The sequence below is a fragment of the Aquarana catesbeiana genome, linkage group LG03 (genome assembly GCF_042186555.1).
Source record: "Aquarana catesbeiana isolate 2022-GZ linkage group LG03, ASM4218655v1, whole genome shotgun sequence".
NCBI lineage: Eukaryota > Metazoa > Chordata > Amphibia > Anura > Ranidae > Aquarana > Aquarana catesbeiana.
Genome location: NC_133326.1, coordinates 14,092,165 through 14,114,306, shown reverse-complemented (window position 1 = coordinate 14,114,306; position 22,142 = coordinate 14,092,165). Strand labels below are relative to the sequence as shown.

At 45.4% G+C, this 22,142-nt stretch overlaps 1 protein-coding gene across 1 annotated transcript; it reads right to left on the bottom strand.

Moving 5' to 3' along the window:
- Positions 1–16,954: 16,954 nt before the first annotated feature.
- On the bottom strand, positions 16,955–22,009 carry SNAPC5 (small nuclear RNA activating complex polypeptide 5). Its single transcript, XM_073618303.1, has 3 exons — positions 21,798–22,009; positions 21,109–21,183; positions 16,955–17,523 (listed from the first exon to the last, which is right to left on the bottom strand). The coding sequence occupies exons 1-3, from the start codon at positions 21,885–21,887 to the stop codon at positions 17,398–17,400; spliced, it is 291 nt and encodes a 96-aa protein (XP_073474404.1). The 5' UTR covers positions 21,888–22,009; the 3' UTR covers positions 16,955–17,397.
- Between the last annotated feature and the right edge of the window lie 133 nt (positions 22,010–22,142).

Sequence of the window (22,142 nt, the reverse complement as noted above, 5' to 3'; positions counted from 1 at the left end):
CCCTAAATCAGCCTGGGGAGGGAGCACCAAGTGTCTTACAAATGCTAACACTGTATATACTTATCTATTTTCAAGCTGCTCTGGTATATCCGGCTCCCGAGTCAGCCAGCGGGGAAGAAAAACCGACAGTTCTAAAAATGCCTCCCACCCCCCCCCACACACCTACCAACACAAATAATTATCTATTTTCAGGCTGCTGCGGTCAGATTACGAGATCCGGCTCCCCTGAGTCAGCCAGCAGGGTCTGCAGGGGAGAAGAGGGAGCACGAACAATGGATGCCTATGGCTGATGTCACCTGGATTTTATTACACACATACATTAATCCAGCTTCAAAAATGTGCTACTACCCCCAATAATCCAGATCGATAGGAAAGACAGCGCTCCAGTAACCGATCAACAGGCTGAAGATTTTAATCAGATGCCATCGGTGACATGGATCCTTCACAGCATACAATCCATTTATTATGTATAGGCAGAGGTAAGAAGCACTAGCAATGATTAAGGCTCCTGGAGGACAGAAACCTGTAAGCTGCTTGTCGTCTGGATTTTTTTAATTAATAAATTATTATACAGGATTTACATAAGACCAACAGTTTGCACCGCACTGTACAACATGAGGGATGACAGTACAGGTACAACACAGGAGGAAGCAGAGGGCCCTGCGAGTTGGAGCTTACAATCCAAGAGATAAATGGATTTTATACTGTAAAGGATCCACGTCCTCTCGTATTAAAGTGGCATTCTTATATAATAGCCAAAACATAATAGGAGCATAAATACAATTTACTCATCCAAATAATTAATCGTTAATTATGAGAACGCCACTTTAATATGAGAGGTGCAAGGTTTGTTTGGTCTAAGTTTTGTTTCTTTTTTTCCTTGTTTTGTTTTTTTTGTGTGTGTGTGTGTGAGTGTGTATATATATATATATGTATATATATATATATATATATATATATATATATATATATATATATATATATACACACTATTTGATATTTAGTAATTAAGTTGATATAGTTTTTTGTTTGTATAAAAAAAAAAAAAAAAAAAAGATCCATGTCACCACCCTGCATCGGGTTCAAATTGGTCCAGCTTGGTTTGAAGTTTTTTTTTAACTTAATAACCATGCTTACATGGGTATTACATTATTATTATTGTAATGGTGCCCCATCATTGGTGTCAGTGGGAGGAATAGTGCCCCATCATTGGCGTCAGTGGGAGGAATAGTGCCCCATCATTGGCGTCAGTGGGAAGAATAATGTCCCATTATTGGTATCGGTTGGAGGAATAGTGCCCCATCTTTGGTGTCGGTGGGAAGAATAGTGCCCCATCATTGGTGTCAGTGGGGGGAATAGTGCCCCATTATTGGTGTTAGTGGGAAGAATAGTGCCCCATCATTGGTGTCAGTGGGAAGAATAGTACCCCATCTTTTGTATCGGTTGGAGGAATAGTGCCCCATCTTTGGTATCGGTTGGAGGAATAGTGCCCCATCATTGGTGTCAGGGGGAGGAATAGTGCCCCATCGTTGGTGTCAAGGGAAGTAATAGTGCCCCATCATTGGTGTCAGTGGGAAGAATAGTGTCCCATCTTCGGTGTCAGTGGGAAGAATAGTGTCCCATCTTCGGTGTCAGTGGGAAGAATAGTGTCCCATCATTGGTGTCAGTGGGAAGAATAGTGCCCCATCTTTGGTATCATTTGGAGGAATAGTGCCCCATCTTTGGTATCGGTTGGAAGAATAGTGCCCCGTCATTGGTGTCAGAGAGAAGAATAGTGCCCCATCATTGGTGTCAGTGGGAGGAATAGTGCCCCATCATTGGTATCAGTGGGGAGGGTGCAGCACTGTGGGGAGAGAAGATAGCCAAAAAGTTAGAGGGTCTTTTAAACTAGGTCATGGGGGTGAATCGGAGGAAGTGATGGCTGGCAGTGAGCAAATGCCAGAGGGTGCTACGGGGGGCATTAGTGGTAGTGTAACTGGAATACCTAAACCCAAGGTGCGTAGGCTGCCAAAATCCAATTGGAGCCTCAGAACAACTAAGCAGAGCATATTATGTGTCCATACAAAAATAAGAGGCGTGTACACAAATGCTAGAAGCCTGGCTAATAAAAATGGAAAAACTGGAGCTGCTGATACAGGAGGAGGATTTAGAATATCAGAAACTTGGTTTGATGGCTTACATGACGGACTTGCCACTGTCAAGGGGTACTCCTTGTATCAGAGGGACAGGAAGGGGTATGTCTGTATATCAAGAATGATTTTCTAGTGAACGTGAGGGATGACATTGGGGTAAGGGAGGAGGTGGAATTGTTGTGCCTGGAGCTCGAAAGCGAAGAAACAAATTGGAAGTAAGAGATGGGCGGATGCTGTATATCCCCTACCTTGAAGGATGAGGAGGAGTTGGATCTCCTATCACATTTAGGGATGGTGGGGAGGCAGGGAAATGTTATTATATTGGGGGACTTCAATTATCCAGATATGGACAGGGCAGAAGGAAGTGGAACTGTTTGCCCATGTCACGTCACATTCGGCTACCCATCACATTTCGCTACCCGCTGGAGGGCGCATGCGCGACGCCGCCATATGCGTTCCAACACTGTTGTAAGAGCACTTTGCCACAGGGCCCCTCGCTTCGCTCGGCATAATTATAATCTAACTCTAAGTCCACTTGGATGGTGGGGCTTGAACCTGGACTCAGGGGTGTGGCCACAAAATTCTGCGCAAGCGCAGATCGCCACAGTGTTGGAATGCATATGGCGGCGTCGCGCATGCGCAGTCCAGCGGGTAGCCAAATGTGATGGGTCGCCATATGTGACGCTACAGCCATCTAAGGCTCGTCATTTCTTAAATGTCTTGCAGGACAACTTTGTGTGTCAACTGCTCGATGACCCAACTAGAATCAATGCTCCGCTTGATCTACTAAATACAAATAACACTGATTTGATCGCAGATGTGGAAATAAGGGACAACTTGGGAAACACCGATCACAGGGTAATTACATTTAGTATACAGTGGGACAAAAAAGTATTTAGTCAGCCACCAATTGTGCAAGTTCTCCCACTTAAAAAGATGAGAGAGGCCTGTAATTGTCATCATAGGTATACCTCAACTATGAGAGACAAAATGTGGAAACAAATCCAGACAATCACATTGCCTGGTTTTTGAAAGAATTTATTTGCAAATTATGGTGGAAAATAAATATTTGGTCTCCTACAAACAAGCAAGATTTCTGGCTCTCACAGACCTGTATCTTCTCCTTTAAGAGGCTCCTCTGTCCTCCACTCATTACCTGTATTAATGGCACCTCTTTGAACTTGTTAGTATAAAAGACACCTGTCCACAACCTCAAACAGTCACACTCCAAACTCCACTATGGTGAAGACCAAAGAGCTGTCGAAGGACACCAGAAACAAAATTGTAGACCTGCAAACGGGTTGGGAAGACTGAATCTGCAATAGGAAAGCAGCTTGGTGTGAAGAAATCAACTGTGGGAGCAATAATTAGAAAATGGAAGACATACAAGACCACTGATAATCTCCCTTGATCTGGGGCTCCACGCAAAATCTCACCCTGTGGGGTCAAAATGATCACAAGAACGGTGAGCAAAAATCCCAGAACCACACGGGGGGACCTAGTGAATGACCTGCAGAGAGCTGGGACCAACGTAACAAAGGCTACCATCAGTAACACACTACGTTGCCAGGGACTCAGATCCTGCAGTGCCAGACGTGTCCCCCTGCTTAAGCCAGTACATGTCCGGGCCCGTCTGAGGTTTGCTAGAGAGCATTTGGATGATCCAGAAGAGGATTGGGAGAATGTCATATGGTCAGATGAAACCAAAGTACAACTGTTTGGTAGAAACACAACTCGTCGTGTTTGGAGGAGAGAGAATGCTGAGTTGCAACCAAAGAACACCATACCTACTGTGAAGCATGGGGGTGGCAACATCATGCTTTGGGGCTGTTTCTCTGCAAAGGGAACAGGACGACTGATCCGTGTACATGAAAGAATGAATGGGGCCATGTATCCTGAGATTTTGAGTGCAAACCTCCTCCCATCAGCAAGGGCATTGAAGATGAAACGTGGCTGGGTCTTTCAGCATGACAATGATCCCAAACACACCGCCCGGGCAACGAAGGAGTGGCTTCGTAAGAAGCATTTCAAGGTCCTGGAGTGGCCTAGCCAGTCTCCAGATCTCAACCCCATAGAAAACCTTTGGAGGGAGTTGAAAGTCCGTGTTGCCCAGCGACAGCCCCAAAACATCGCTGCTCTAGAGGAGATCTGCATGGAGGAATGGGCCAACATACCAGCAACAGTGTGTGACAACCTTGTGAAGACTTACAGAAAACGTTTGACCTCTGTCATTGCCAACAAAGGATATATAACAAAGTATTGAGATGAACTTTTCATATTGACCAAATACTTATTTTCCACCATAATTTGCAAATAAATTCTTTCAAAAATCAAACAAATGTGATTGTCTGGATTTGTTTCCACATTTTGTCTCTCATAGTTGAGGTATACCTATGATGACAATTACAGGCCTCTCTCATCTTTTTAAGTGGGAGAACTTGCACAATTGGTGGCTGACTAAATACTTTTTTGCCCCACTGTAACTCTCAGGAAAAGGAAGCACAAGTGTAATAGAAGAACACTGAATTTCAAAAGAGCCAACTTTTCTACACTACACTGCACTTCATGCTACAATTTATTAAATGGGATAAAATTCCAGAGACTATGAAAATGGGAGTGCTTTAAAAAAAAGATATTAAATAAAGGTATTACAGTACATCCAATGGGAAACAAATATAAGAGGGCTACACAATTTAACCTTGGTGGCTAATCTTTCATATAAAAGAAAAAAAAATGGCCTTTAAAAATATAAAGCTGAGGAGTCATTGTCAGCATTTCAACACAGGAATGCATTAAGAAATGTAGGAGCGCAATCAGGGCAGCTAATTGATACATAACGGAAAAGAGTAAAAACAAATACCCCAAATATTTTTTAAATACATTCAAATAGTAAGAAAGCGAGGTCAGAGCATATTGACCCCATAAAGGATGATCAGGGGAAGTTGGTTACCACTGCCATGGAAAAGGTAACTGTACTAAATGCATTCTTCTTCTCAGTTTCTACAAAGGAAAAGGAGGGATATAGTAATAAAGACTGTATTGTTAGCCACAAAGGCACATTCAGTGATGTGGTACTAACAGAAGATGGTGTCCGAAAAATACTCAAAAAACTTGATGCCAACAATGGGGCACTACTACGTTCTCTAATACTAATTGTGGGGCATTGACGCCAAGACATTTTCTTCTCTCGTTAGCCACAGTCCAGCCCTCCTAAAGTTTGAAGGACAGTAAACTGGCCCTTTGTTTAGAGAGTTTGGAGACCCCTGATCTAGATAAAGAAAGAAGATAAAAACCAGTCCTGATGAAGGGGTCGTGTGTGGCCCGAAATTCTCCCTCCTGATTGGCTGAGACACAGCAGCGGCGTCGCCATTGGCTGTCGCTGCTGTCAATCAAAGTCAGCTAGTCAATCAGGAGGGAGGTGGTGGGGCAGGGCCGGGCCCCTTGTCTGAATGGACACAGGGAGCAGTGACTTGGCTCGGGTGCCCCCATAGCAAGCTGCTTGCTGTGGGGGCACTCAACAGGAGGGAGGAGCCAGGATAGCAGAGGAGGGACCCGAGAAGAGGAGGATCCAGGCTGCTCTGTGCAAATCCACTACACAGAGCAGGTAAGTATAACATGTTTGTAATTTCTTATGGGAAAAAAAAAAACTAGACTTTATAATCACCTTAAGGAGGAAGTAAACCCTGATGGGTTTTACTTCCTCTTTTGTTCCCTGCAAACCAAAAGCATAATGGGCTAGTATGCATACTAGACCATTATGTGGCACTTACCTGCAAAAGAAGCCCGTGCTGTCCCCGCTGGTGGCCGCATCCATCTTCACCCCTCTTCCTTCCGGTGGCGCGGACTCTGGCTGTGTGACGTCACTCTAGCGCATGCGTGCCGAAGCCGCCAGTCACGGCACTTGCTCGGGAAGAAATGGCACGGATGGCCGTTTCTTCACAGCGCATGCGCCGATTACATCATCGGTGCAATACAAGGTAAATATCTCCTAAGCGGCGCACTTTTAGGAGATATTTACAGTACCTATAGTTAAGACTTATTCTAGGCTTACCTGTAGGTACAAGTTCTAAAAACGGGTTTACAACCTCTTTTTGCAATTGTCATTCAAAGTGTGAAAGCTTAATCATGCAACACTGTACCCATATGTTGCTTTGAATAATTTTTTTCACATAAATAAAGCTTTCTTTCAGTGGTATTTAATGACCGCTGGGCTTTTTATTTTTGCAAAAAAAATTTTCTTTATTTGCAAAACTTTATATCAAATTATTTTTCTTCATAAATTTAGGCCAAAATGTATTCTGCTACATTTGTTTGGTAAAAATAAACCAAATTAGTGTATATTATTTAGTCTTTCGGAAAGGTATATTGTCCACAAACTATGGTATATACACACTATATTGCCAAAAGTATTGGGATGCCTGCTTTTTTTATATATATATATATATATATATATATATATATACACACACACACACACACACACACACTTTAATGGCATCCCAGTCTTAGTCCGTAGGGTTCAATATTGAGTTGGCCCACCCTTTGCACCTATAACAGCTTCAACTCTTCTGGGAAGGCCGTCCACAAGGTTTAGGAGGGTGTCTATGGGAATGTTTGACCATTCTTCCAGAAGAGCATTTGTGAGATCGGGCACTGATGTTGGATGAGAAGGCCTGGCCTGCAGTCTCTGCTCTAATTCATCCCAAAGGTGTTCTATCGGGTTGAGGTCAGGACTCTGGGGTGGAGGAACTTGACTGGCCTGCACAAACTCGCTCATCCATGTCTTTATGGACCTTGCTTTGTGCTCTGGTGAGCAGTCATGTTGAAACAGGAAGGTGGGACCATGAAATTGTTCAAAATATCTTGGTATGCTAACGCCTTAAGACCCCCTACACACTATTAGATTTCTGGTAGATTTTTGTCTTCAGATTTCCCAAAACCATATAATATGAGGTCAAACCTTCCCCTCATTGGAACTAGGGGGCCAAGCCCAACCCCTGAAAAACAACCCCACACCATAATCCCCCCTCCACCAAACTTTACACTTGGCACAATGCAGTCAGACAAGTACCATTCTCCTGGCAACCGCCAAACCCAGACATGTCCATCGGATTGCCAGAGATGCATGATTGGTCACTCCAGGGAACACATCTCCACTGCTCTAGAGTACAGTGGCGGCGTGCTTTACGCCACTGCATCCGATGCATTGCATTGCACTTGCACTTTGCATTGCACTTGGTGATGTAGGGCTTGGACGCAGCTGTTTGGCCATGAAGACTCATTCCATGAAGCCCCCTATGCACTGTTGTGCTAGTCTGATGGCCACACAAAGTTTGGAGGCTTTTAGCTGTTGACTCTGCAGAGAGTTGGTGACTTCTGCGCACTGTGAGCTTCAATAGGCGCTGACCCGGCTCTGTCATCTTATGTGGCCTCCCGCTTCGTGGCTGAGTTGCTGTTGTTCCCAGTTATTATTAATGAAAAAATGGTGCTCTAATTCAAGAAGTTATACAAAACAGTAAATACGTATGCATAAATAATTATTATAAATTCCATAAACATACAACTAATATTCGATAACATATGAAACGGTGATAAAGTGCTCTATTAAAGGTAAAAAAAAATTCATCGAATTTTACATAAAAATAAGTCCCAAATTATAAAGTTCATGTGCGTCAAAGAGTGAAAAGATGTAGACATCAAGTGCTCAATAAAAAAAACAGTTCTTGAAAGCTGTGAACATAGATACTCCCACCATCCAGGCATCTGCCAGGATTGTGCCTTAGCAGCTCACCTTGAAGAAAGACCACAACAGGTTTAGTGGCGCTTTAGTATACAGATCCCTATCGGCAATTCACGTTCCACTCTCCTTTCCTCTCCTGCATCATAATCCGCAACGGGTTTGACAAGGCTTTCAAAAATTGGATCCTTTATAGGAAATCACAATCCACTCTCCTCTGCTCTCCCTATAGCATAAACCCAAGGATGTGGTATATGGCAAAGTAATCAATATCCACTATGCTGTATTAGATCTCCTCCTCTCCTACGTTCATAGGCCATACAAAACAAATAAGAACTCCATAGTGTAGTCATTTCATAAAGGAAATGGTTTTAATAAAACATAGTACCTTACATCTAAGTTAAGAACAAGCAGTATCACTAAATTCCCAACTTCCGGTCTCGGCCACGACCGGAAGTGATGTCATCGGCTCCTCCTACGCATCACTGGTCAGGTGACGTTTTCAAGGCCCAGCCGCTGCTGTGTCTCAGCCAATCGGGTGGGAGAACCTTGGATGGCTGAGGCACTTGTGTACATCGCTGGACAGAGAGGGACCTCAGGTAGGTGTTAGGGGGGGCTTGAAAAAGTCACGTGACCAGTGACGCAACGCGTAGAAGGAGCCAGTGCTGTCACAGCTGAGACTAGTAGTCGGGAATTTAGCGATACTGCTTGATCTTAACTTAGATGTAAGTGTCAGGGTTGGGCTCAGCCCTTCCTTCTCTGAGCTGGCCGCTCAGCTTTCCGCTAATTGCCAGCTAATTACTATCCGTGATTTAACTGTACTTCTGTCTCGGTCTGATTTCATGGTTTCTCACAGTAAAGGTACTATGTTTTATTAAAACCATTTCCTTTATGAAATGACTACACTATGGAGTTCTTATTTGTCTTGTATGGCCTATGAGAGGAGGAGATCTAATACAGCATAGTGGATATTAATTACTTTGCCATATACCACATCCTTGGGTTTATGCTATAGGGAGAGCAGAGGAGAGAGGATTGCGATTTCCCATAAACCATGAAATCAGACCAAGACAGAAGTACAGTTAAATCACGGATAGTCAGTCAAGCCAGAGAGTCAGGGATCAGTGTAGTGGAACAGCAAGCAGGATCTGGAGCCAGAAGGGATGTCAGCCAAGCAAGTCTTTAAACAGGAATGCAGGAGATAGTCTCTGTGATGTTGACCAAGGCGAAGGCAGCGATCCTCTGGGCTGGACGGCTTAAGTAGGCAGGTCTGACGAGCAGATATCATCAACAGGTAAGCAGCTTTGGAGAGATAGGAGTTGGCAATTAGCGGACAGCTGAGCGGCCAGTTAAGAGAAGGAAGGGCTGAGCCCAACCCTGACACTTACATCTAAGTTAAGATCGAGCAGTATCGCTAAATTCCCGACTTCCAGTCTCGGCCGTGACGTCACCGGCTCCTCCTACGTGTTGCGTCATTGGTCACGTGACTTTTTCAAGCCCTCTAACACCTGAGGTCCCTCTCTGTCCAGCGATGTACACGAGTGTCTCAGCCATCCAAGAATCTCCCTCCCGATTGGCTGAGACACAGCAGCGGCTGAGCCTTGAAAAAGTCACCTGACCAGTGATGCATAGGAGGAGTTGGTGACGTCATTTCCGGCCGTGGCCGAGACCGGAAGTTGGGAATTTAGCGATACTGCTTGTTCTTAACTTAAATGTAAGGTACTATGTTTTATTAAAACCATTTCCTTTATGAAATGGCTACACTATGGAGTTCTTATTTGTCTTGTATGGCCTATGAACGGAGATCTAATACAGCAGCGCTGCCCCATTGATCACAATGGGGAGGAGCGGTGAGTTCACCCCTCCTTCACCACTTCAAAGAAGCTGCTGGCAGGACTTTTTCTGACGCCCTGCCAGCGCACCGATCCACTGTGAAAGCACTGGGGCTTTCACACTGGAGTCGCTTTTTTCAGGCGCTATGCAGGCACTATTTTTAGCGCTGTAGTGCCTGAAAAACGCCCCCAGTGTGAAAGGGGTCTAACTGTTGACCATGGATTATTTAGTGGCAAGGAAATTTCACGGATGGACTTATTGCACAGGTGGCGACCTACTTACAGTACCACACCTGAATTCACTGAGAGCGACCCATTCTTTCACAAATGTTTGCAGAAGCAGTCTGCATTCCTTCGTGCTATGATTTTATACACCTGTGGCCATGGAGGTGATTGGAACACCTGAATCCAATCATTTGGAGGAGTGTCCCAATACTTTTGGCAAAATAGTGTATCTGAAAAACAATAAACCTGATGTACTGGAGGACTATTTCTTGAGGCCCGAAGAAGCCAGGCCAGTACAAATACCCCCCAAATGACCCCTTATTGGAAAGTAGACAGTCCAACGTATTTATTAAGAAACGTGGAGTGTTTTTTGAAGTTGTAATCTTTTGTCACAATTTTTTGGAAAATTAAGAAATGAAAGTTTTTTTCACTATTTTTTTTTCTTTTTTACATACTGTCATCACACAGTCATCATATAACTGGATAGGCAGCAATCAGGGACGCCGACTGGTGACAGTATGTACTTTTTTTTTTTTTTTAGTGACCAGAGCAATACAGCATTAACATAGTAACACTGTACTACTCTGGGGAGGTGATAAAAAAAAAAGAAAAAAAAAGTTGAACACAGTATGGTTGCTTAGAACTGTGAATTTTAGTTATAAGCAACCATTTTTTCTGAATGAAAACTACTCAGTATTTACCATTGTGATTAGCCCTGTCTGTACCATGTGCTGACTGACCAATCACAGAGCTCATCACAAAAGTACACAATGAAAGGCACGAATCGAAGCCTCTCATTGTGTACACTTCTCACATGATCTGCTGTGATTGGCCACAGCGGTCACACAGTACCGGCAGCGAGCTGCTACAGTGATCGGTCATCGGACACGGCGGGTGACAGATCGAGTCGGAGCCTGGCCTGTGGGGCGCGATCCTGGGAGGACGTTATACAAAGTCCTCCCAGAACAACAATGTGGTTAAAGCTGGTCCATCACTGAAAGCAGCCACTTTGTAGTACAAACCAAATAAACATCAGAAGCACTATGGCACTTGGAGATCAGCGATGATCATAACCACTTCCGGACCGCCGCACGCCGATATATACGTCCTAACTTTGAAGAGGGATATCTTTGTTATGACAGCAGCTAGCTGCCATAACCCCGGTATCCTCTTCTTCGGCAGGCGGTCCGGTTTCCGTTAATAGTGGTCTCTGTGACGGATTCGCCACGAGATCACTTTTATCGGCGGCAGGAGAGGGGGAGCACCCCCCTTCCCGCCGCTCTCCGGTGCACTCCGCCGCTTACCGGAGCCGTCGGTAGCGGCGGAGGCGATCAGATCCTTGTTCTTCCTGGGCATGGAGACGAGTGAGGGGGAAGATGGCCGGAGGAGGGCGGAAGCGACGTCAAAATGTCACTTCCGCCCATAGCTATTAAAAAGGGACATTTTTTTTTTTTTTTTTTTTTTACATTTTTTCAAATGACAAAATTATTTTTTTTTATTGCATTTTAGTGTAAATACGAGAACTGAGGTCTTCTTGACCCCAGATCTCATATTTAAGAGGTCCTGTCATGCTTTTTTCTATTACAAGGGCTGTTCACATTCCTTGTAATAGGAATAAAAGTGACACAATTTTTTTTTTTTTTTTTAAATAAAAAGGTAAAATAAATAAAAAAAAAATTTTTAAACATGCCCCATCCCGCCGAGCTCATGTGCAGAAGCAAACGCATACGTGAGTAGCGCCCGCATATGAAAACGGTGTTCAAACCACACACGTGAGATATCGCCGTAATTTTCTAGCAAAAAAATACTGTTTTTAACTTGTAAACAACAAATTTCAGAAAGAGGCTAGGTCCTTAAGTGGATAAAGTAGGAGAAGAAAAAAAAAAAGCACCAAAACACAAATATATCTTCTTGTTACTTTTTTTTTTTTATTACTGATTGCATATATAATACAATAATATATATATATAATACAAAAGAACAAAAATTTCAGTAATATTGAATTTGAACAGCTCTAGAGCTGTTCATAGTTTGGGTGCATTGAGGTTCCACATGGATTCTTGGCCAGTAACAAGGTAGTGACAGCAGCTATTGGCCTTATATGCTAAAGTATATTTAGGAACTGTGTTGCCTATAGCAACCAAAATTCCAAATGTTAATTGCAACCAATAGAAGTCGCCTGTACGCATGACTGCAATCCTGTTAGGAACAGATTCTTTAATCTTTAGTACAAAGGCTGTTTGAGCGCTCTAACAAGAAAGTGCCAGGGGCACCTAAATATCATGCAAGTCAGTGGTCGGCAACCTTTTTCCACTTAAGGGCCGGTTTCAATGTATGCGAATGCATGGAGGGCCGCATTCACCTGCTAATAAATGAAAATAATCTGGACCCCTTTACATTACAGAGCCCCCGCACCTCTGGACCCCTTTACATTACAGAGCCCCCGCACCTCTGGACCCCTTTACATTACAGAGCCCCCGCACCTCTGGACCCCTTTACATTACACAGCCCCCGCACCTCTGGACCCCTTTACATTACACAGCCCCCGCACCTCTGGCCCCTCTTACATTACACAGCCCCGGCACCTCTGGACCCCTTTACATTACACAGCCCCGGAACCTCTGGACCCTTTTACATTACACATCCCCGGCACCTCTGGACCCCTTTACATTACACAGCCCCAGCACCTCTGGACCCCTGTACATTACACAGCCCCAGCACCTCTGGACCCCTGTACATTACACAGCCCCCGCACCTCTGGACCCCTTTACATTACACAGCCCCCGCACCTCTGGACCAAGTTACATTACACAGCCCCCGCACCTCTGGACCCCTTTACATTACACAGCCCCCGCACCTCTGGACCAAGTTACATTACACAGCCCCCGCACCTCTGGACCCCTGTACATTACACAGCCCCCGCACCTCTGGACCCCTTTACATTACACAGCCCCCGCACCTCTGGACCCCTTTACATTACACAGTCCACCAACTACACACACCCCCTGCATATTATACAGCCCCGCCCCCAGCTCTACCCTTTACTACCTTGCCCCCATGCAGAGAGGGAGACCGAGCAGAGCAGAGCAGGGAGCTGAATGAGAACACGGGAGACACACACGGCAGCGCTGATAAAACAGCGGGAGCTTCCGGAGTTAACTTTTCATATTAAACAAGCTGGTGACTGGTTGCTAGGACCACCTAGCAGGTGGGGTCTCACCCGTGTTCGCATTCATCTTCCTGCTCCGCTCTTACTTAAAATGTCCGCGGGCCGGGTGCACATGAATTAATCATGTGCACCGACGGGCCGGACATTTACGGGCGGTGGGTCAGTTGCCGACCCCTGATGTAAGTGATAGCATTAGGTGACTTTTGTATTGAATGGAGCACTTCACCTGTCATGAAAGAAATGCAAAATGCGTTCTGACTTTAATTTTGAAAACGCTGGCTTGCTTGGCTTTTAAAGTTGCCCGCATCCTCCACTACTTATGAGGGTCAGCATGAAAACCAGATAATCAGCATTTTCAGAAATAGCAGTTTTTATTTCCGTTGGGGTGGGTGCTCTTAGTTTCAAAATATTATTGGCTCATAGCCATAAAATAAATATTACCTTGGCTGGGATAATATTAATATGCACATGAACAGCCATACACACTTCATTTACATTAAGCTATGTTCAGTGTTCCCCAACACACAAGCTGCTCACCCGCTTCAAGTATTATAATATACTGTCTGCTGTTGGGGGAGATTTACCAATATTGTGCAGTGACTGCCTTGCACTACTCCTCTGTAGCAGTAGTGGCAAATTCCATTTGTATGCATTTGTTTCACACATGAGCAAAACTATTAAAAGGCAGACTCCGGCTACAATTTTGTTTTGAATAGAGTTGGAAAAAGTTTTTTCCAGGTGTATAAGGCTACATATGCCAATGGCCAGTTTGGCCCCCTTAGCATCAAATTGGGCATTTTTGGGAGCCTGGAAGGCAGGAGGTACTGCATTGAGCCCTGCTGCCTTCAGCCCGTCAAAATCTTTGACAGGCTGTAAATTGTGGCGGCATGGTAAGCATATTTAGGGTCATACGCATTCAGAGAATTATGCCCCGAGTCCCTGCTTTTGGGGTAAAGGCTAAACTCACTGGGCCCGAAACGCAAGTGACACTTGGTACTAGGAGGTCGACCGATTATCGGCGCGGCTGATTATTGGGGGCAGATATTCACATTTTTTAAAAATAATCGGTATCCATCAGAAGCTTACCGATATTGGTCTGACCTTCTCCCCCTGTCCCCGTGCGGTGCTCGCCAATCTCTGAAAAAGTTGCGGTGGGCAGCAGAGAGATGCCATCATCTCTAACTGCCCGCCTGGCATCACCGCTATTCTGCCCCTACAGCAGGGCCGTGAAGGCTGCTCTCGGCAGAGCTATAGCTGTGGGCAAGAGGAGAGATGGTTACATCATCTCCTACTGCCCGCATGTGGAAGTTTACCCGCTTGGATGAGGCTGCCAGAAGTAGTGACAAGCTGCATATGGGTGGCAGGAGACAGTGGCAAGTGACATGTTACATCTGGGTGGCAGGTGATGTACAGAATATGGGCACCTGATAGGTGGCCAAAAAAGCGGTATCGGCCCTGGAAAAAATTACATCGGTCGACCCATACTTGGTACAGCATCCAGCCTCAACGTATTTTAGCCTGTCATAAATTTTAATAGGCTGCTGGCAGCAGGGCTGAATGCAGCACCAATGCCCTCCAGGCACCCAAAAATGCCAGGATTTGATGCCGACAAGCCTAATGGCTCCTGTGCATGAGGTCCGATTCTGGCCACGACCCATTGGGGAGATTTTCTCACTTCCTGTCCTTGTGTTGACCATAGAAGAATTGTGAGATGCAGTCAGTCCACTACAACAGAAAATATGCCAAGATCAAGAGCCTGTTTTTATGAGATCACTTAAAAACACCGAGTCCTGTTTGCTCGGAAATCGTGGACCAGCTATAACAGAAGCTAAGTGACCTTTAGGATATCCCCAATAGCATACAGACTACTGCCAATGTTTACTCACTGGGGAGAGATAGGCAGAGTGTGAAGGTATTAATATTTGTAGCACTCTGTGTGCATTGTGTTGTATTCCTGTACTTGTAAGTAGTTTGTACAGGCAACATTCTTGTTTAGTAAAAGCACATCAACTCCTTGATGCCTAAGGGTAAAACAAATCTTAATGCCCAAGCACAATTTTACTACTTTGACATGTATCAGTAAAACTGTACACATCACAACTACTTGGATTATACCGTGTTTTTTTTTTTTTTTTTTTTTGACGAATTGGGCTTTAATTTGGTGGTAAATGGTAACGGATATCTACTGATTTTTTTGTTTTATTATTATCAAAGGAAAACTGGCCCAAAATAGTAAAAAAACACATTTTTTTTTTTTTAATTTAGCTGTATATTTCTTGTTACTGCTATAATCTACCACCAAAAAAAACAACCCAAAATAAAGTCTCCTGCTCCTGACGATTGCAGCGATGCCACATATGTGGATGTTATTTGTACCCGTTGCTGCATTTTGCTTCTTTTCTTTTTTTGTCCTAACTAAAACACACTGAAACTGATGCCAATTTAAAAAAAAAAAATCCTGCCCAAAATATACTGACCCCGACACTAACCTAGTTCTAGGTATTTATATTTTTTAAACACATTTTTTCTCTCTGCAAGGAAAGAGAAAGAGATCTTTCCTCTCCATTCACAGAAAGGGAGAGAAACACAGGGGGTGGGCTTCACAATGACTGATCACTGTGGTAGTCAATCAGAGGCTACCGCTGCGATCAGGTGACCCGAAATTGGGAGCTACGGGTCCAGATTGTTAGTACAGTGGAACCTTGGATTACGAGCATAATCCGTTCCAGGAGAATGCTTGTAATCCAAAGCACTCGCATATCAAAGCGAGTTTCCCCATCGAAGTCAATTGAAACGAAGATAATTTGTTCCGCATTGACTTATATTACATGCAATACCGCAAGTGGCCAGAGGTGGGGGGGGGGGCGCCGGAGAGCCTCGGAAATACTCGAGGACAGCTCGGAAACACTCGGGAACGGAGCGTCTTTCAAAACGCTCGTTAACCGCGTTACTCGTAAACCAAGGCTCCACTGTACAGGACCTGGGGCTCTCGGTGAGACACCCCAGTCTCTGTGCGGCGCGCTCCCAGCACAATGAGAGGTATGCATATATGCGGCCCCATGAAAAAAAAAAAAAGCCCATTACAGTTATTTTTATACACACTTTTTTTTTATCTCTGCATGGAAAGAGAAAGATACATCGTATCTTTCCTCTCCAATCACAGAAAGAGAGAGAAACAAGGGGGTGGGCCTCACAGTGACTGATCACTGTGGTAGCCAATCAGAGGCTACCACAGCAATCGGGTGACCCAGAATCGGGAGTTACGGGTCCAGATTGTTAGTACAGGACCTGGGGCTCTCGCTGAGACACCCTTGTCTCTGTGCGGCACGCTCCCAGCACAAAAAGGGAGGTACGCATATATGCGGCCCCATGGGAACAAAAAAAAAAAAAAAAAAAAGCCCAGTGCAGTGGGGCCGCATGTATGTGTTACGTGGGCTTCAAGGGGTTAGTATACTATTTGGTGGTTTCCTTGGCTTTACTGAAAATAATTAGACAAACAGATGAAAAAGAAACCACAAAACAGGAAGACACAGACATCAATAAAAACATTATCAGAAGTTCTAAGCCTTCCCCACTCTACCACAAGTGTATTTTTGGATTGGCCGTCGTCCTTACAGGAAGTTCTCCCCGGTAGGGATAAACGCAGCCGAAAAAAAACCTTATGGAGTCTACAACCCTTCCCGTTCTATTCATAATAAAATGCAAAGTTTGGGCTGGAGTTGGCCTTTAATTGAGGTCATAATTAATCCAACGGTAGGCAGTAGTGTCTACAAAACAGTTTTCCCCACTGACAGTTGCACCAAATTTCTTTGCTACACATTTGTGCTTTTAAGTGCTTCTTTGTTTAAAGAAAAAAAAAAAAAAAAAAAAAAAAAAAAGAAAAAAAAAAGGAAAATGGTTGACTGAAAATGACTCAAAATCTAAAAGAAAGTACAATGTCCCCCGCTAATATTAACCTATGAAATGCCAGACTAGGCGAGGAACGGCAGTTCTCACCATGGGCAAGGTTGATCACCAGCTGCCTCTTACTACTCACTTTGTACACGGCTAGATAGAAGGTTCAGTGCACTTGGCTCTGTCAGCACTCCTGCCGACAGCCTGATAAGCTTGTAGAAGAGTTCTTTTCTCTCATACTGGAGGGTCTGTCCGCTGACATGGACCCTTTCATTTCTATGTAGCATGGACTCCTCCGACAGACAGGGTGTCTAACAGATGTGACGCATGCAAGTATTGATGCTGTAAGACATGAAGATGGTGGTGGGGGGGGGACACTACATCCTTGGATCGGCCTCCTGTGGTGCGCTAGGTGTCCGAGTCCTCCTCTTCTTCCTCTTCCTCCTCCTCCATCTCCTCATCGTTATAATCCAGTGTGTCCAGCTGCAGTTGAGTCTGATTGATCACAGTTTCGTCATCCACATTCTTAGAATCCTGCAGAGTAATAGAAAAACGAGATGGTCACTGCTGGCGGCGGAACCAATAAATGATCTGCCGTATATACTCGAGTATAAGCCGAGTTTTTCAGCACATTTTTTTGTGCTGAAAATGCCCCCCTCGACTTATACTCGAGTCAAGCAGAGAATGACATTTTCCGAACCGACTTTGGGGCCCCGTATCTCGGGGCCACTTGGTGCTAAGAACCCCAAATTTGGTGTGCACACCCAGTGGAACTAGCACTATAACATATCTGGGGTTCCTAGCACCAAGTGACCCCGACATAAGGGGCCCCAAAGTCGGTTCGGAAAATGTCATTCTCTGCTGCAGAAAAGTGCTTGACATTTTCCGAACCGAATTTGGGGCCCCGTATCTCGGGACCACTTGGTGCTAGGAACCCCATCTGCTAGTTCCACTGGGTTTGCACACCAAATTTGGGGTTCCTAGCACCAGGTGGCCCAGAGATACGGGGCCCCAAAGTCGTCAACTGTGTTCATCTGCAGCAATGCCATTTCAGGACCCTTTGGGTCCAGAGACCCCAAATTTTGGCTGCAGCTAGGGGGCATCTAGGAACCTTAACTACCGAGTTTGAAGTTCGGTGGACCTATGGCTGCAAATGGGCATTGTTGACCCTCTTTTCCACTTACAGTAGCTGTGCATTTCTCACCCTCGTCTTATACTTGAGTCAATAAGTTTTCCCAGTTTTTTTTGTGGTAAAATTAGGTGCCTCGGCTTATATTCGGGTCGACTTATACTCGAGTATATACGGTAGTTGCTTTTGCTGTCCAAAATGCTAATCCTGCTAACCAGTATACAAAACAAAGTGGAAAAAAAACTAGGGGGTTCCCCCCCTATTGGAAATTTTGGAGCCGAAACCGAAAATGCAGGCCGCACTTGGAATGAAAACAAAAGTTTTTAACCACTTCCTGCACAAGGACGTCATATGATATTCCTGGGTGGAGATATCTGGATGATGGGTGCAGCTGCAAGCATCATTTAGATGGGAGTTTTTTTTTTTCCCCTCTGCAAAGTAAAAGCCATCATAGTGGCTGTTGAGCTGCTTGATTGCTTTTACAGGACGGCCCCTCCCACCGCCCTCTGGTGCTTCTCCCGGATAACCCGTGCGATTGGGGAGTCAGAAAACGAATCCGCCCACGGCGGCATTTTACCACAGAGTTGGCAGTGGGCGAGATGGTGCCCGGCCATCTCTTTGACCCTCGGAGGCCGAAAGCGACGTCATGACATCACTTCCGGCGCTGCCAGATGTAAACGCTGCGATTTTTTTTTTTGCTGGAAAGCAGAGATCGATTTTTTTTTTTTTTTTTGATCTCAGGCTTTCCAGCATAGAGGAGAGATGTGGGGACTTCTAGACCCCGGATCTCTCTGTAAAGAGGACCTGTCATGCACTATTCCTATTACAAGGGATGTTTACATTCCTAGTAATAGGAATAAAAGTGACAACATTTATTTTATTTTTTTAAAGGGAAAGTGTAAGAATAAAAAAAAAAAAAAAAAAAAAAAGTTAACCTGTTGCCGACCACCCGCCGCAGTTATACTGCGGCAAAGTGGCTCGGCTGCGCGAAACGACGTAGCGGTACGTTGTTTCATGCACTAGCCTCTGTGTGGGCGGGGGTGTCGATTGGCCAGCGGGGCAAGCAATCAGTGGGTCATTCCCCACAGAGACAGAACGGGGGATCTGCCGATGTAAACAATGCAGATCTCTCTTCTGACAGGGGATGACACAGGATCTTGTCTTCCTGCTATGCATCACTGCACATAATCTGTAGATGGATGAATTTTATATTAGTATCTCACAAAAGTCAGTACACCCCTCACATTTTTTGTAAATATTTTTTATTGTATCTTTTCATGTGACAACACTGAAGAAATGACACTTGTCTACAATGTAAAGTAGTGAGTGTACAGCTTGTATAACAGTGTAAATTTGCTGTCCCCTCAAAATAACTCAACACACAGCCATTAATGTCTAAACCGCTGGCAACAAATGTGAGTACACCCCTAAGAGAAAATGTCCAAATTGGACCCAAAGTGTCAATATTTTGTGTGGCCACCATTATTTTCCAGCACTGCCTTAACCCTCTTGTGAAGCTCTGGTGAACGCCATGCCCAGGTTGCCACTGGAGTCTGAAAAAGATGTATACAGTTAGTGATGATCCATGTGGGCAGGAACACTATCAGGGTCCTCTTCCCCTCCTCCATGACGACATCACGGTGCTGGTGGATGTTAGAGACCTTGCGCTCCTCCACCTTCCGTTTGAGGATGTCCCACAGATGCTCAATAGGGTTTAGGTCTGGAGACATGCTTGGCCAGTCCACCACCTTTACCCTCAGCTTCTTTAAAAAGGCAGTGGTCGTCTTGGAGGTGTGTTTGGGGTGGTTATCATGTTGGAATACTGCCCTGCGGCCCAGTCTCTGAAGGGAGGGGATCATGCTCTGCTTCAGTATGTCACAGTACATGTTGGCATTCATGGTTCCCTCAATGAACTGTAGCTCCCCAGTGCCGGCAGCACTCATGCAGCCCCAGACCATGACACTCCCACCACCATGCTTGACTGTAGGCAAGACACACTTGTCTTTGTCCTCCTCACCTGGTTGCCGCCACACACGCTTATCACCATCTGAACCAAATAAGTTTATCTTGGTCTCATCAGACCACAGGACATGGTTCCAGTAATCCATGTCCTTAGTCTGCTTGTCTTCAGCAAACTGTTTGCGGGCTTTCTTGTGCATCAACTTTAGAAGAGGCTTCCTTCTGGGATGACAGCCATGCAGACCAATTTGATGCAGTGTGCGGCGTATGGTCTGAGCACTGACAGGCTGACCCCCCCCCCACCCCTACAACCTCTGCAGCAATGCTGGCAGCACTCATATGTCTATTTCCCAAAGACAACCTCTGGATATGACGCTGAGCACGTGACCTCAACTTCTTTGGTCGACCATGGCGAGGCCTGTTCTGAGTGGAACCTGTCCTGTTAAACCGCTGTATGGTCTTGGCCACCGTGCTGCAGCTCAGTTTCAGGGTCTTGGCAATCTTCTTATAGCCTAGGCCATCTTTATGTAGAGCAACAATTCTTTTTTTCAGATCCTCAGAGAGTTCTTTGCCATGAGGTGCCATGTTGAACTTCCAGTGACCAGTATGAGAGAGTGAGAGAGATAACACCAAATTTAACGCACCTGCTCCCCATTCACACATGATAACTTGTAACACTAACAAGTCAAGTGACACCTGGGAGGGAAAATGGCAAATTGAGCCCAATTTGGACATTTTCACTTAGGGGTGTACTCACTTTTGTTGCCAGCGGTTTAGACATTAATGGCTGTGTGTTGAGTTATTTTGAGGGGACAGCAAATTTACACTGTTATACAAGCTGTACACTCACTACTTTACATTGTAGACAAGTGTCATTTCTTCAGTGTTGTCACATGAAAAGATAGAAGAAAAGATTTACAAAAATGTGAGGGGTGTACTTACTTTTGTGAGATACTGTATTTGATGTTCGGGGCTTCTAAGTAATCTTCTTGGGAAAAATACAGGATTTTCACTTGTAAACAGTCACTTACCACTTGCGGTGGCTCTGCTTGGAGATCCTGACCTTCTCCAGCGCTGATTATAGACTGAAGTGTCAGCTCCTCAACCTGAAAAGACACATTTGGGGGGACGTTACACTCACCAATACATAACAGGTCATTATACTCTCTTATTATATAGATACAAAGAAGAATAAAATGTAACATCGTATAGTAAGTAATGATATCAGAGAGCGGTAAATGGAGATCAGTGGAGATAAAAGTAGATAGTAAAATATGAAAGGTGGTCAGAGGAGGGTAATAACGGGGCAGCGGATGATGACAGGAGATAAAAAGGGGACAGCCGAGGGGGGGGGGGGGGGGGGGCCGAGCTGCCGCAGGGGACAGCCACTGGGGGGGGGGCGGAGCTGCCGCAGGGGACAGCCACTGGGGGGGGGGGCGGAGCTGCCGCAGGGGACAGCCACTGGGGGGGGGGCGGAGCTGCCGCAGGGGACAGCGGGGGCCCACTGTTTACCCTTCTGCAGCCCCGCCCCACTGCCTCCTGGGATACATAATGGGGAGATTGTACAATCAGATTGTACGTTGTATGGGCAGATTTCATCCAGTAGAACACTCCCCGATCATAGTATATGGATTGGATGGTAATGGATCATTCCAGAACATTCCTCAGCAGGACCCCCTCCCCCCACTTCTCCTATACCCTCCCCCAGTCGCCCTCCGACCTTCAACCTGTTGAGTTGGTCATTCAGAGCCGCCTTGATCTTCAGCAGAGTCTCCTCCTCCTTCTTCAGCTCCTGCAGGCGACTCAGCATCGTGCTCTGTGCCCCGGATCACCGCCCCGGATCACCGCCCCGGCCGCCTCATCACCACAGAACCCCCTCCGCTCCTCACGATCCCCTGTCACGATTATCCTTACGTCATCTCCCCGCGCCGAGTCAGGTGAGGGCAAAGCCGGGCGCCATGTTTAGTGCTGGCAGCTGGACTCCTGCGTGTCATGTTGTCTAGGCAGGCTTGGGGAGAGCGCCACCTACTGGCTGAAAGAATGAAACGCCGCATTGAGATTTACC

Excerpts from the sequence above, each read along its gene's own strand:
- SNAPC5 (XM_073618303.1), bottom strand. The coding sequence starts at position 21,887 with ATGCTGAGTCGCCTGCAGGAGCTGAAGAAGGAGGAGGAGACTCTGCTG. Across the intron at positions 21,184-21,797 it reads ACCAACTCAACAGGTTGAAG|GTTGAGGAGCTGACACTTCA; the intron begins GTCGGAGGGCGA and ends GTGTCTTTTCAG. Across the intron at positions 17,524-21,108 it reads AAGCAGAGCCACCGCAAGTG|GATTCTAAGAATGTGGATGA; the intron begins GTAAGTGACTGT and ends ATTACTCTGCAG.